This window comes from Bufo gargarizans, chromosome 2, assembly GCF_014858855.1.
Source record: "Bufo gargarizans isolate SCDJY-AF-19 chromosome 2, ASM1485885v1, whole genome shotgun sequence".
Classification (NCBI taxonomy): Eukaryota; Metazoa; Chordata; class Amphibia; order Anura; family Bufonidae; genus Bufo; species Bufo gargarizans.
Genome location: NC_058081.1, coordinates 211,082,661 through 211,099,882, shown reverse-complemented (window position 1 = coordinate 211,099,882; position 17,222 = coordinate 211,082,661). Strand labels below are relative to the sequence as shown.

General features: G+C 43.4%; 1 protein-coding gene across 1 annotated transcript in view; it reads right to left on the bottom strand.

Moving 5' to 3' along the window:
• SMO (smoothened, frizzled class receptor) overlaps positions 1–16,451 on the bottom strand; it is a 50,568-nt gene extending 34,117 nt beyond the window's left edge. The window contains exon 1 of the mRNA XM_044279964.1: positions 15,899–16,451. Coding sequence (XP_044135899.1) covers positions 15,899–16,307 — 409 coding nt within the window. The 5' untranslated portion in view covers positions 16,308–16,451. The remainder of the gene's footprint in view (positions 1–15,898) is intronic.
• Positions 16,452–17,222: the final 771 nt, after the last annotated feature.

The following is a 17,222-nucleotide window of genomic DNA, read 5'->3' as shown; positions in this document are numbered from 1 at the left end:
ATTTAGCCGAAACAGCCTGCCAGATCTATTTCACCCAAGTGTGAAACAAGCCTTAGGCTATGTGACATCACGTTTTTCATATCTGCATTGCTTCTACTTAGCCCACCACTGTTTCCCGAGTTGACCCCTAGCAGAAGAGGAAAACCCTCCTACATTCCTACAGAGATTCTAGCAAGGTTCAAATGGAGGCACTACACCATATTGGGGTGACAACTACAAGGGTCCACGCTTATGGAGGTTGGCATGAAGGCGTGTTACACAAGTAAAGTTCTCCATGTGCGTTAGTTTTCTGTCAGTGGCTCTTTGACTAGCAGATCAGTGTAGCACGCTACACCTCTAAATCCACAAAAAAATAATAATAAAGGAAAACCCTTTAGAAGCCGGTGAGAAAAAAAGGATTATAATGGATTATAATCCATTTGTCAAACAAATCATAGCGAATAACAAAAGATCACTGTATTTGCCAATATTCCCGTTTTGTGCTGTTAAAGGGGTTGTCCGGGATCAAGATTTCTTTTTTTAAAACCAGTTAAATCACTATTAATAGCGGTTTGAAGGTCCCCCCAGATGTTTTTAGGTATTTTTACACTTCAGCAGGGCTCCTACAGTCCCCCACTGATTGTTTACCTTTCTGTTTGTGTGCGGTAACTTCCTGCCTCAATGCTTTCTGGGTCCCAGCGCAGCTAAACGCCTCCTTCCTTACTAAGAATGCGCCCTGCTCGGCGAGGGGCGTGGCTTAGCGCTGCGCTGCGATGGGCGTGGCTTAGCGCTTCTGTTGCCGCATCGTTACTGCCCCTCCATGCGCTTGGAATAATTAGAGGCTGACGGTGACGTCACCGGGCTCCTTGTGAAGCGGAAGGAGAGGCTTCGCTATGCAGAAAGGGACCCGGTACGTCACTGACTGTGATAGAAACTGCACTTCCGGCTGAAAATTTGTGAAGTGAAAAAGGGCCATCAGAAATGTCTGGTAAGGGAAGGACAGGCATGAATGTAATATTTAGGGGACCATTGTACATGTAGACCCATGTCCCCAATCCTGGACAACCCCTTTAAGTCTTAGGCTGGGTTAATATCATGTTTTTTTCCCATCCATACAGTGGCATCTGTTCACCATAGAGTTCCATTGTAAAAAAAAAATTAAATTTTTTTTTTTTAAAATGTATACTTTTTTTTTTTTTTAACATTGTAAAAAATGTAAATTTATTTATTCTATATAGAGCTACTATATTCTGCAGCACTTTACAGACATTATCATCCAACTGTCCCCAATGGGGCTTACAATCTAAGGTCCCTATCAGTATGTCTTTGGAGTGTGGGAGGAAACCGGAGTAAACCCACGCAAACATGGGGAGAACATACAAACTCTATGCAGACGTTGCCATTGGTCGGATTTGAACCTAGGACCCCGGCGCTGCAAGGCACCAGTGCTAACCACTGAGCCACCATGCTGCCCGTATACTTTTTTTTACTGGACTGTGCCGGATACAAGAATGTGGTGTGCTGCATTATTGTATCTTTTTTTTTCTGACGTATACGTCAGCTGAATTTTCCAGTTTGCATTCAATATCCCGAAAAGTAATCATTTATGATGGTAGCTGTAATTTTGTAATGTGTTTCTTTTACCTTTATTGCTCCTATCCTCCCTTCTAGGAATGTCCATGCAGCTCTTTCTCATTTCCTGCGATGTTATGTCCATACAGGGGTAGTGATAGGGCAGTGTTCATGTAACTAGCTGGGTGGGAGGAGCTATAAATCAGCCGGGCATTATCAGGGGCGGTGCTGGAGTCATGGCAGAGTAAGGAGAAGTGCATCATGGGTTTGGTTGGATACAATAATAGGAAGTGCTACATACAGGATGGAAACAAACGTTTACATTGTCAAAACGGGTCAGGAGAGTCCAAACTGCAAAAAAAAAAAAAAGCATGGGGGGAATGTACATGAGGTAAGAAACTACAAGAGCATATCTGTCAAACATCACTGTAATCCCAGAAAACCCCCTTTATATATGCTATTTAGAGAATTCTAGGTTAATAGAAGCTTAGGATCCCTATTTCTTGGCCATAGTGGAGAGCGATTACAAATGGCATCTTTTGCTGTAGAGGACCTTAGGCAGATCACTCACTGATTTGAATGGACCCTGTGTAATATTTAAAGGGAATCTGACACCAGCAACCTCACTATCCAACTCTTTACATAGACGCTGTGGTTCACCTGATTAAAATGCTGTTCCTCTTGATGATCTGAGGCTATAGCATGCACCGCAACATGCAACTTTTTTACGCCAAAACAGTGGCGTAAGGAGCTTAATAAATGTCCCCCTGTGTTTCTTTAGTTGATCTGAGGCTCTGTCCCTGAGTTATGATACATTTTCTTAATATGTATCTTAGGGCTTTGGTCCAATGAGGACATCACCGTTGCTCTTGTCACACCCGAGCTCCACTCCTATTGCCAGCCCCTCCCGGCTGCTTTGATTGACAGGGCCAGGCAGTGGCAAAGCAGCGAGGGAGGGGATGGCGACAGGAGTGGAGCTTGGGTGCAACAAAAACAATGGTGACACCAACATTGCACCATAGGCCTCATTCGCATATTAAAAAGTATCATAACTCATGGACAGAGCCTCAGATCAACTAAAGAAACACAGGGGGACATTTATTAAGCCCCTGATGCCACTATTGTGGCATAAAAAAGTTGCATGTTATAGCGCATGCTATATGTGCACCATAACTTGCAACTTTTTAGGCTTCTCAACACTTTTCCTAAGTGGCGAAATGAGGGGGTTTAACAGAGGGGTGGGGCTTATAACTTTCGCCAGAAAGTGGCAGAAATTATAGCTGAAGTCCTCACCAGCCTGTAGACTCGTGGCTGGCGTAGACTCCAGTATCTGCTGCACGGCAGGGCAGAGATGAGCCTGATTTGTTAAGAGGTATGTACCAGTGCCTCACGCCAGTGCAGGGAGATCAAGACTGGAATAAGTATTGATAAATGTCCCTCACCATGTTTTAATTATACGAACTTCACCTATGTAGCAAGTCTATCAAAATGACTTTCCTCACGCCGTCACTCCCTTTCTTCCCTCGGGCACACCCCAAAGCTGGGACTCCTGCCTGATGGTAGTTGAAGTGCCCTTGGTGTTTCGGATTTAGCGTGGATGCAAGGCAGGAGATGTTGGTGCTGTGGCCAACAAATGGTATTAGAGTCAGTAACCAGGCCAGATGTAGAAAAAGAAACATCTCATTTTACTGAAGTGCAAACTGAGGGTTGTAGTCCATCCAACAGTCTGAGAACACAATTCACAGTGCAAGCAATTTTTTAAATGCCAGCTGTAGTTCACTACTGCGCCATACAGGTTTAAGATGCAACTGGCCAGGTCGTGTCTAGGTGTGGATGGTGTCTTAGATACTTCCCACTCATAACAATAATGTCTATGGCTTTTGATAGCAGAGTACCTTACTGACTCTGTTTGCTCGGCCGTTACAGATCCTGGAACGTCCAGCTCAGTCCTCTATCTCCTTTCCTGGAATACTGTATTTTGCAGATGGTTCTCTCTTGGTAGATTATCTAAGATGGTTAGTCTCTTTAGTTTGACCTAGTATTGAGGCGCGAGGCAAAACACACCCTCTCACTTCCTCTGCAAACTACAAACTCTCTTAAGCCTCATGCAGATGTCCGTGGAACACGGTCCGTGAGATACCCGACTGGCAGTGCAGGAGCGCTTGGCGTCATAGCAACCAATGACGCCGTGCACTCCTGCAATGCCAGTCCGGTATCTCACGGACCGTGTTCCACGGACGTCTGCATGAGGCTTTAGACCAGGGATGTCAAACTCGTGGCCCTCCAGCTGTTGCAAAACTACAACTCCCATCATGCCTGGGCATACTACAGCTATCAGGGAATGATGGGAGTTGTAGTTTTGCAACATCTGGAGGGCCATGAGTTTGACATCCATGCTTTAGACTGAGCTAGAGGTGGAGCTAACCAGTCTACCTCCCAGCCTCAGGAGCTGTATCAGGGTTGATTAGCCTAAAGGGGTTATCCGCCTTTTTCTTACTTAAGATCTATCCTTGAGCGTCTCCGTACAGTATTAGAATGTATGGGCTCCGATGAGCCGAAGTAAGTTATTTACGAAGTCGCGTGTGACTTTGTTGAATAATTTCGGTAGTTGATTTTTAAAGTGGAAAACTTTGAAACCGAACCAGTTCCAACTGGTACCTCAGAACAGAAGCAGTTCAACGAAGTCACGCGCAACTTCGTAAATAACTTACTTAGGCTCATCAGAGCCCATACATTCTAATACTGTACAGAAAGGGATCTCTGTACAGTATTATTCCGAAGTTTTGAACGAAGCGACTTCGGATGAAGCTTTCAAAGCTCATCTTGCTCAACACTAGCCATCAGTATCTGATCAGCGGAGGTCCAAAGGAAAGATGATCAGTAGATAACCCCTTTAAATGACATAACAAAAACTAAACAAACAGTTTCCAAGTACTCCCATCTCTGGGGTACTGCATAGAAATTAATCCAAATAAGCTCCCAACAAGCTCGGACTCTAATGCCACCAGATGTAGGGCAGCTATCCTACAAGTCAATGTTCAACTCTGTAAATAGGCCTTGAGACATGACTCAGATATTAAACAAGCCAGCACCACATCTGCTGACAGCTGTTTTGGAGTGATTGCTCCTTATCAATGCAGAGCAGAGGGTACTGGTTTACCTGGGTGAGAGGTGTAAGTCAGGAATTGGGGGGTACTACCTCTCCTTGGGGAGATAGTGCCTTAATTGGTGTGAGGAGACCTATAGGCCATACATGTTCCTCTGGAATTCTGGGAAGAAAGGGATGCCGGTACTCTCTGCTCTGCACTGATGAGGGGCAATCACCCTGAAACAGCTATCTGCAGATGAGATGCTGGCTTATTTAATATCCAAGTCATGTCTTAAGGCCTATATAAAGGGTGGAACACTGACTTATAGGATAGCTGCCTTACATCTGGTGGCATTAGAGGCAGAGCTGGTTAAGAGCTCATTTGCATATCATTTTTCCCCGAGCAGCAGGTATGGCCTATAAGGCTGGTTTCACACGAGCGTGACGGATTAGGACCGGATGCGTTCAGAGTGCGTTCAGTGAAACTCACACTATTTTGCAATCAAGTTCAGTCAGTTTTGTCTGTGATTGCGTTTAGTTGTTCAGTTTTTTCTGCGCGGGTGCAATGCGTTTTGATGCGTTTTTCACGCGCGTGATAAAAAACTGAAGGTTTACAAACAACATCTCTTAGCAACAATCAGTGAAAAACGCATCGCACCCGCACTTGCTTGCAGATAAAATGCGTTTTTCACGCAGCCCCATTCACTTCTATGGGGCCAGGGCTGCGTGAAAAACGCAGAATATAGAACATGCTGCGATTTTCACGCAACGCAGAACTGATGCGTGAAAAACAACGCTCATGTACACAGATCCATTGAAATGAATGGGTCAGGATTCAGTGCGGGTGCTATGGGTTCACGTCACACATTGCACCCGCGCGGAAAACTCGCTTGTGTGAAAGGGACCTAAGGCCTCTTTCACACGGGCATCATGTTTTTTGCCCGGATAAGAGGCGGGTGCGTTGCGGGAAAATGCGCGATTTTTCAGCGCGAGTGCAAAACATTGTCATGCGTTTTGCACTCGCGTGAGAAAAATCACGCATGTTTGGTACCCAGACCCGAACTTCTTCACAGAAGTTCGGGCTTGGGATTGATGTTCTGAAGATTGTATTATTTTCCCTTATAACATGGTTATAAGGGAAAATAATAGCATTCTGAATACAGAATGCTTAGTATAATAGTGCTGGAAGGGTTAAAAATAATAAAAAAGTTAACTCACCTTCTCCTCTTGTTCGCGTAGATGCTGGTCTGTTCTTTAGCTGTGGACTGAATGACCTGAGGTGATGTCAGATCACATGCTCCAATCACATGGTCCATCACCATGGTGATGGAGCATGTGATCTGACGTCATCAAAGGTCCTTCAGCCACAGCTAAAGAACAGACCGGCCTCTACGCGAACAAGAGGAGAAGGTGAGTTAACTTTTTTATTATTTTTAACCCTTCCAGCACTATTGTACTATGCATTCTGTATTCAGAATGCTATTATTTTCCCTTATAACCATGTTATAAGGGAAAATAATACAGTGAATAGACTGTCACCTAGAACCCATGCGTGAAAATCGCACCGCATCCGCACTTGCTTGCGGATGCATGCGATTTTCACGCAACCCCATTCATTTCTATAGGGCCTGCGTTACGTGAAAAACGCACAAAGAGGAGCATGCTGCGATTTTCACGCAACGCATAAGTGATGCGTGAAAATCACCGCTCGTGTGCACAGCCCCATAGAAATGAATGGGTCAGGATTCAGTGCGGGTGCAGTGCGTTCACCGCACGCATCGCACCCGCACGGAAAACTCGCCCGTGTGAAAGGGGCCTAAGTCTTCTCACGCCGATTAAGGCGTTCTCTCCCCAAAGAGAGATAGTACCGCCCAAATCCTGGGGTACTACATGTGTCTATGCAAGCATTTTGATGGGGAGGTCACGGGTGACAGATTCCCTTTAACTTCTACTGTGGTGGAACTGCAGGAAAATTTAACTTATTCTGGCCATTTGAAGTTATTCTGCATCCAAAAAATAGGGGATAACTATTAGATTGGTGTGGGTCCTACTGCTGGGACCCCCACCAATCACGAGAACAGGCGACCCATTCCACCCTGAAATGAAGGGAGTGGCTGGTTACACATGTGCGTGTCTGTTCCATTCATTTCTATGGGAGTTCTGGAAATAGCCAAGTACAGCGCTAGTGCTAGTGATCAGTGGGAGTCCCAGCGTTCAGTTTTTGAAGCCAAAATCAGTTTTGGATCATAAACGGAGAGAAATTATAGAAGGACAGATACATATTCTCCTCTTTTGTTAAATTCCCTCCTGGTCTTAGCTTCAAAAACTACATCGAAGAAGCTGCATGTGTGGCAGCAACCTCGCTGTCGGGTTTCCCCACAGATAACGGTTGAGTTCAGGTGGGGGTGTCACTTCTTTATCTAAAGGTGGATTTAATTGGGCTGACGAGCAGCAGATTATTGGAAAGGAAGGGCTCCTTCCCAACAGTCGGCTGTTCAGGTCCACAGTTTGGGAAGGAGTGATCGCTACTGTTATCACTTGTCCCTATATAGAATCATTGCTCCTGGGCAGCAGAGTGCTGTTTAGACCACATGATCTGCTGCCCGGGAAAGATGACTGAGGTGTCTGCACCTCTGATCATGTCACCCAATGAACTAGTGAAACAAATCTGTCATCTGTGGTAGCTTTAGACTAGGGCTACACGAAATTTGTCGCACCAATGTCGCGCAACAATTTTTATAATGATAGTCTATGGTGTCGCACTGCGACATGATGCGACTGCGATATGACAGTCGCCAAAAAAACATCAAAAATGTATTTTTATGCAACTGTCGCAGCATGTCGCAGTGCCACACCATAGACTATCATTATAAAAATTGTCGCGCGACATATGTTGCATTGTAGTTGTGCCCTATGTGTCGCGCGTCACAGGTGTCGTATAGACCTAGCCTTAGCAGATTATCAGGAACAAGCGTTTGTAGGAATGTTCATTCCCAATAATTGGCTACACCTTTAGGCCTCTTTCACGCTACCGTTTTTTTTTTTTCTGTTTTGCGGGCCGTTTTTGCGTTTCGTATACGGAACCATTCCTTTTATTGGTTCCCCCAAAAAATGGAATGTACTCCGTATGCATTCCGTTTCCGTACCGTTGAAAGATAGAACATGTACTATTATTGCCCGCAAATCACGTTCCGTGGCTCCATTCAAGTCAATGGGTCCGCAAAAAAAAATGCATCCGTATGTCTTCCGCATCCGTTCCGTTTTTTCAGAACCATCTATTGAAAATGTTATGCCCAGCCCAATTTTTTCTATGTAATTACTGTATACTGTATATGCCATACGGAAAAACTGAACGGAAACAAAAAAACTGAACAACGTATCCGTGAAAAACGGACCGCAAAACACTGAAATAGCCATACGGTCGTGTGAACGAGCCCTCAGAAATAGGAATTGTCCATAGAACAGAACCTCTTTAAGCAGATATGCATCAGATTACAGATGCTTTTACAGACCTTGGAAATAATTAATCCCAAATATTAAAAAGGAGGGGCTATTTTCAGCCACATTGTGATGGTCCTGAAGCTAGTGTTTGGCTTTGTGAAAGGGGTTTTTCCAAGAGTTTTGCAGTATACCATACTGCTGTATAGACTTACTGCCACAGGCCAGACTGGATGTGGCATACAGTTACGGGAGCACCATTCGCGAGGGGTGCGAGGACCCAGATATCCTGTGAGAATACCCCTTTAAGTTAATTTTACATGCATTCCTTTTAAAAACATACACTGCAAAAAAGGTATGTAATTCTATGCCAACTGCAAAACTTTTTACAACACATCTGTCAAAACAGATAAAGTTGGCATCTGTTTCACGTGCGTTTTTTCCTTTTTCTTCAGACAGATCCTAATGTATAGGCTATGTTCATACAGTAAGGCCTCAGGCACACGACTGTATTTTTGGCCCTTGGCCAATCCACATTTTTTTGTGGATCGCACACAGACCCATTTATTTCTACGGGTCTGAAAAAAATAAAATAAAAAATAATGACAGCACATGGGTGTCATCCACGTGTTGTCCGTATCCGTGTGGCTGGGCCACAAATTATTAAACCTTTCCTATTCTTGTTAGTTTTGCGGACAAGAATAGGCCTTTTGACAGTGGGTCCCATTTTCTTGGCTGCAGCAGGATGCCTCAGTTTATATAATATTTTACACTTCGGGTACTTTCACACTTGCAGCAGAGGATTCCGGCAGGCCAGATCCATCAAAAAGCATGCAAACTGATGGCATTTGTCATACGGATCAGGATCCTAATCCGTATGACAAATGCATTGAAATGCTGGATTCCTCTCCCCGGTGTCATCTGGAAAAAACGGATCCGACATTATTTTTTTTTTACATTTTTTTGCGGTTTGAGCATGCGCAGACCACAATGCCGGATCTGTTTTGCCGGAATATTCGGCGCCGGATCCGGCATTAATGCATTTCAATGGGAAAAAATGCCAGATCTGGCATTCCGGCAAGTGTTCAACGCTTGGCTATCTCCTGAGTTCCCATAAAAATGAATGGAGCAGACACACGCATGTGCGTATGGGGCCACAATGCTAGTGATCAGTGTGAGTCCCAGCGGTCAGTTTTTGAAGCCAAAATCAGTTTTGGATCATAAACAGAGAGAAATTATAGAAGGACAGATACATATTCTCCTCTTTTGTTAAATTCCCTCCTGGTCTTAGCTTCAAAAACTACATCGAAGAAGCTGCATGTGTGGCAGCAACCTCGCTGTCGGGTTTCCCCACAGATAACTGCTGAGTTCAGGTGGGGGTGTCACTTCTTTATCTAAAGGTGGATTTAATTGGGCTGACGAGCAGCAGATTATTGGAAAGGAAGGGCTCCTTCCCAACAGTCGGCTGTTCAGGTCCACAGTTTGGGAAGGAGTGATCGCTACTGTTATCACTTGTCCCTATATAGAATCATTGCTCCTGGGCAGCAGAGTGCTGTTTAGACCACATGATCTGCTGCCCGGGAATGATGACGGAAAATTTTAGACGGAGATAAAACCGCAGTATGCTGCGGTATTATCTCTGTCCTGAAAAGTCAAAAAGACTGAACTGAAGACATCCTGAACGGATTTCTCTCCATTCAGAATGCATTAGGATAAAACTGATCAGTTCTTTTTCGGGATTGAGCCCCTAGGACGGAACTCAGTTCCGGAAAAGAATAACGCTAGTGTGAAAGTACCCATAGTTTCTTAGTGGTGTTTTTCTTCACTTTTGCAGGTGTTTTGTGGCAAAAATTCCATCTTCAAATGTTAGCTGAAGGTTTTTAGGTAGTATATAAAACAGGACACACAAGCGGTTTTTGTTTTTTGTTTGCACCTGTCATTTTAGTTCACAAGGTGACCTGTTTATGACTTTCTGGCTTCTTTTAAAAAAAAAATCAACATGCTGTAGCTTCTTGCATGTTTTTTTTTTCAAGTGTTTTCACATGACCTTCTCAATAGGGGGAAAAAAACAATAAGAAAGTGGTAGTGGTTAGACACATTGGGGAGATTTATCAAATCTGTTGGTTTAGACCCGTTTCACACTGCCATTACAGCATTCCGGCAGGCTCTTCCAGCATAGAATACCAGGAATCGGGTGGACGAAAACTGCTGCGTGCATATATTTGACTGGCGAATTCCCTGCATATTTGCAGGATTTTGACCGGATCTCTGCCAGACCTCATTATAGTTAATGGGACTGGATGGCATTCTGGCAGTGTCCGGATCCGGCAAGCTGTTCCCGAACAGAACAGCCTGTTGGATCTATAAATGCTAGTCTCAGTTGCCCATAGCAACCAATATGATTTCACTTTTTATTTTTAAGAGCTATTTTGGAAAATGAAAGGATCAATCTGATTGGTTGCTAGAGGCAATTAAGCCATTTTTCCTTTGCACCAATTTTGAATTTCTCCAACTATGTGCAAAACACAAATGAAATAGTAGCACAAATACAGCCGCAAAAATGCAGGTACTAAAATAAAAACTCAAGTGCTTATTCTAGCATTTGTTTAACTTTTTTTTATTTTTACCAGAGTCAAATTCAATGTACCATCAATGTGGTGTTTTCTGGTATTACTATACGGATGTGCTCATGTAGTTGCTTCCTGTTTTTGTATCCAACCAAACCCATGAATTACTTCTCCTTTCTTTGCCACGACTCTGACACCGCCCCTAGCAACACCCAGCTAGTTTGTAGCTCCTCCCACCAGCTAGTAACATAGACACTCCCCTATCGCTGCCCCTAACACCCAGCTAGTTTATAGCTCCTCCCACCACCTAGTTACATAGACACTCCCCTATCACTGCCCCTAACATCACCCAGCTAGTTTATAGCTCCTCCCACCCAGCTAGTTACATAGACACTCCCCTATCACTGCCCCTAACATCACCCAGCAAGCTTATAGCGCCTCCCACCAGCTAGTTTATAGCTCCCCCCACCCAGTTAGTTACATAGACACTCCCCTATCGCTGCCCCTAACAACATCCAGCTAGTTTATAGCTCCTACAACCAGCTATTTACATAGACACTCCCCTATCACTCTCCCTAATAACACCCAGCTAGTTTATAGCTCCTCCCACCAGCTAGTTACATAGACACTCCCCTATCAATGCCTTTGATGCTGCTCTGACACACCCATGGACATATCATCACAGGAAATAAGAAAGAGCTGCATGGACACGGTCATGTGACCACAGCCTAGAACGATAGGAGCAATAAAAGGAAAATACATAATAAAATTACAGCTACCTTCATAAATGATTTTTTTTTTACTGGATGTTGATACAAACCAGAAAACCACTTTAAAGCCTTTTCACATGGGCAGACGCTCAATCCCAATTAGGCAGTCAGTCTGGAAAGATCACTTGTCAAATGTACAGAACGCTGTCTACAGCAAGAAAAGATGGGCTTACAATCATCAGAACCACCAGATCAGTATATAATGTGGACATGGAATTTGTATCCAGGAGATACCACTTCCTACATTCACCTTTATGCAAGTAACTGGTTGCACTTGCAACAACTCAGAAGACACCCATGTAAAAACTGTACCAATTTTGCCAAAAATCTGCACAACTATATTTCTTGATGGATGGTTGATACCACCATTTTTATGTAGAAAGTATAGAGAATAGTTAAAAAATATCTAATAAAACGTACAGACCACTGCAAAAGACTTCAATCCATATGATGCAATGGTATCATCAGCAGAGTATTGCAGAGTCCATTGGATCAGATCAGCAGAATTATCTGTATGTCTATAGGAATGGATGAAATGCAGGAGACCAAGTCATTGTTTTTTTTTTTTTTTTTCAGGACAATGACATTTTCATATTAGAACTGTTCCTATGTCTTTGTGCAGTTGGCTGTCACAGAGGGAATGTCCCCACTTAGGAACCTCTTCTATTTGCCAGAAAAGACAGCCGCTCTGTATTTCAGAGCTCTCTCATAATTACTTTTGTTAGCTGGGCAAAACAATGGGATTGTGCCCACTGGATATAGACAGGAATGTTTCCACTCACTGACAGCTAGCATAAAATAGACAGCCACTGACCACCGATAGAAGGAAGGGACCAGATCTTTAAATAGAAAGCTGAAATGGACAATTTGCAGTTCATCTTCATCTTTTTGAAGGGGTACGGTGCTTAGAGAATAACTTGAATCTCTAGTGATCACTGGGGGGTAGGAGGGTCTCAGGACCAAGACCTTCACCGATCAATACTTTGGTGGATATGTCTATGACATGTCAGAAGTACAGTTCTAGAAAATGTTCCTAGAAATGCTTCTATCGAGATCTATGGTTATAGCATTGAATATAAAAGTTAGCAAACTCTTTACATGTACTTTCCAACTAGGGTTTTCCTACAAAAGCCCATCACAAAACTGGGATGAATATGGTATGCTGTGATTTACAGAAATAATTCCACATCCTGTGAGCAGGATCATTAAAATCTTGTTCAGTGCCTTGAAAAACAGTACATGTGAATATACCATTGCAGCCACCCTCGTAGCTCTTCATGTAAGAAATTACACATCTTCCATTGGTCCACAGAAAAATAGCAGAGACCTGCCCTACTTTGGTCTGTTTTCCAGCCCATTAAAATCTAGGATTCCATGAAAACCACAAAAAGCTCACGGATGCCACCCTAGTCCATTTTCCATGGACCTTTGCTAGGAGATGCTCTGGAGATTGGTCAAGCAGTGCATGTGAGGGCAAAAACCAGACAAGCAGAACAAAAACAGATGCAACACTGTCATGGATGAAAAAAAGTCTTCTTATCAGGGACCGAAAATGGACATGGACATGAAGTTCCTATGATCTGGAGATGTCTGAAATCAAGTAGCTTTCTGAACTTCTAGTCTCTTCCCAGCAAACAATTGCCCATAACCTATGATGGCATCAATTTAATGGATATCTCAGGAGCTTTTTGATAGTTTTTTATGATGTATCTGTAGTCTACGGATGATGGAGGACACTATTAGGTAGCCGTCACCTATAGGCTATAATAGATTCTGATTAAGGCCTCGTGCACACGACTGTGTTTTGCGGTCTGCAAATTGTGGATCCGCAAAAAAAACGGATGACTTCCGTATGGATCCATTGTAATAATGCCTATCCTTGTCCACAAACTAAAAAAAAAAAATAGGACATGCGCTGTTTTTTTTTTGCGGGGCTACGGAACGGACATACTGATGCTGTCCGCATTTTTTGCGTACCCATAGAAATTAATGGGTCCGCATCCTATCAGCAAAAAAAACGGAACGGACAAGGAAGCAAAATACAGTCGTGTGCATTCGGCCTAACAGATATGAAAAGCTCATGAGGTATACGTGTAAGGCTACTTTCACACTCGCGTTTGGTGCAGATTTGTCATGGATCTGCACAAACGCATCCGTTCAGAACGGATCCGGTTGTATTATCTTTAACATAGCCAAGACGGATCCGTTTTCTATTGTGCCAGATTGTGTCAGAAAAAACGGATCCGTCCCCATTGACTTACATTGTGTGTCACGACGGATCCGTTTGCTCAGTTTCGTCAGACGGACACCAAAACGCTGCAAGCAGTGTCCGCCTCCAGAGCGGAATGGAGACTGAGGCGAACTGGTGCATTCTGAGCGGATCCTTATCCATTCAGAATGCATTAAGCGCAAAACTGATCCGTTTTGGACCGCTTGTGAGAGCCCTGAAAGTATATATTTAACATATAAGTTTCTTTTACAAGACTCTGTGGGATGGACCCTGCAGTCTGCTATGCTACTCCATACCTTCTTTTTACGTATATCAGACAGAGGCCAAAAGGACACTCTTTTAGCCCCTGTCTGATTAATGGAGCTCTATGGGCACATTTAGTGTGTACCTTGGAGCGTTCCTTGCCTACATACATAACAATAAGGCCTCTTGCACGCGACCATATGTATTTTGCGGTCCGCAAAAACTGATCCACAAAAAATACGGATGACATCCGCGTGCATTCCGTATTTTGTGGAACGGAACAGCTGGCCCTTAATAGAACAGTACTAACCTTGTCCGTAATACGGACAATAATAGGACATGTTCTATTTCTTTGTGGAACGGAAATACGGAAACAGAATGCACACGGAGTACCTTCCGTTTTTCTGCGGACCCACTGAAATGAATGGTTCTGTATACGGTCCGCAAAAAAAAAAAAAAACAACGGAATGGACACGGAATAAAAATACGTTTGTGTGCAAGAGGCCTAAATGTGATATAAACAGGGAAGTCAATGGGTCTGGCGGGTGCCGGTGGTATCTGTCTTCTGGTGCTTCCAGCCATCTGTCATGGCTTCCATTAGAAGCATAAACCCTACCAGTGTGAACAAAGCCTCATAAATGTTGTCCCCTCCTAATGTAAACCCATGATCATACGCATATCTCACAGTGACATGCCGCCCATAATAACGTCAGACTACGGAGAGCAAAAAGCACTTTTACACAAGTTTCCACCAACCACTCAGCAGGCTTGTGTGGCCTACTCTCCCCAAAGCAACAGATCTAAAACTATAACATTCACATCATAAGATGCCCAAATGGTGGGATTGATTGCCACAATCTATCAGGACATTATGGTGGGAAGGCGGCCCCTTTAGTTTTTTTTACCAGTAAATGGTCTAATAAAGATAAAATGTAGAGGGGCTGCCCATTTTCCAGTGCAAGTTACAAAATAAAATAAGTCATAAGTAATAGTAAACTGGGTGCCCCATCTCCACTACCGGAAGTACCAGCAGGGACCATCCTGCACTACATGAGGGAGAGCTCCACAATCACGTGATCTCATCCAGAGAGAAAAGAGCCACAAGTCAACACAACTGCACACAAGTGTGTGTATGTATGTATGTATGTATATATATATATATATATATATATATATATATATATATACACACACACACACATACTATACATACGTAGACATATACCATATAACACACTCACTATACACATGTATACATATACCACACTCAGTTCACACATATATTATACACCACACTCACTGTACACGTGTATACTTATACTACACACCACACTCACTGTATATGTGTAGATGTATACATTATACCACACTTACTGTACAAGTGTATACATAATATACATCACACACTAACTGCATGATACATGTATAAATACACAACATTACATGACACTCACTTTATACATGTGTACTTATACCCCACACACTGTATACATGTGCATTACAGTCACTGCATAATACAAGTATACATATACACCACACTCATGGTATACTATATACATATATACTTTACACCACACTCACTTTATACTTGTGTACTTATACTACACACCACACTCATTGCATATATGTATAAATCTACTATACCCCACACTCACTGAATACATGTATACTTACACGTCCCACTCATTGCATATATGTATAAATATACTATACACCACACTCACTGTATACATGTATACTTATACACCACACTCATTGCATACATGTATAAATATACTATACCCACACACTTATTGTACACCTATAGGTAGACACTGTATTGTCAGAGGTAACAGGGCTTGAGGACTCTATATATGGACACCATATCAGACAGATGTGTATATACCTCAGGATACAGGAACTTCAGACTTTCTCACAAACAAATAGCTGCTAATTAGCTTAATAAACATCTGGCCCTGGCCACCAGTGAAGTGTATGGAAATGCAGCCTCCTGGCCCAGGATCACACTCACCAGACCAAAGCAGGAGTTTATCATGAACTTCTTCTTGATTAGAGGAATCCTCAGCCAGGCCAGTGGATGTCCATGTATAGGGCAGAGTAGATCCAAGGCACACATTGTACTTGAGGGCTTCACAAGTGGTGGTCTTCTTGCACCTATCCATGTAAAAAGACTCATTGAACTGAGCTCCTCTAGATCCAGATATGGAATCGAAAAACCAAAGCCCCATCATGCAGCAAATCCACAGCACCATGGAGGAGGACATCTTTACAAGAGGGGGAGGATAGGAGCAGAGAAACCCTCCAGACTGTGCGCTTATTGCATTCAGTTTGACTTTGCTTTGTTTCCTCTTCAGCAGGATGGGTGCACGTCTAGCCCCCTCTCTTGCACCCTGCCCTCCTCCATTTTGCTCTCTTCTCATTCAGAGCAGACGATCCTAAAAGCAGAAGTTTCAGGAGTCCAAGTTAGATCCAGCCCAGAAGTCCTAAACTCCCACACCAGAACATGGAGCTTGTTTAGTTACTACAACCCACTCTTGTGCCCATCCAGAGAACTTGCAGGAAAGGGATTTGTAGGGAGAGGAGTGAAAGAATGTAATCTGATCCAGGCAATGGCTGTGCCTCCTCCTCCTCCTCCTCCACTCTCTGCCTCCTTAGTTTTACATCTCACACTACTTCACACTTAGGAGAGTGTCTTCACAAAAGAACCCTCTGAAATGTACCAGGAAAGTCCAGATTATGGCCCACCTTGAAAAAGAACTGCATTTATTTCGATCAGCATCACTGTAGATTCAATTCTTCTGTAATAAATAAATAGGACATTGTCTCTTTTGATACATCTGCTCTCTGATGCCTCTGTTAGTAAATATCCTGGAATGTAAAGATGATCTGAACCCCAAATATGTATAAATTTTAGATGAGTTACAACAATGTATATTAGTAGATAGGACAGGAAAGGGATTTGTAGGCAGAGGAGTGGAAGAATGTAATCTGATCCAGGCTGTGGCTGTGCTGCTGCTGATTCCTCCTCCTCTCTCCTCCTTGCTTCCAAAGTTTTGCATCTCAAACTACTTCATACCCAGATTTCCTAATCCTGTAGATGGTGTAACCTTGGTCAGGCTGTCTAGACCTGCACCAGATTTATCTCAGGGGCTCAGGCCGGATGATACATCTGGTGCAGGGATAGCCACTTTTCTAGGACTCTATACCAACTATTGGTTTACTTCAGGGATGGCCAACCTGAGGCACTCCAGCTGTTGCAAAACTACAACTCCCAGCATGCCCAGACTGCCTACAGCTAGCAGCCTACAGCAGGGCATGGTGGGAGTTGTAGTTTT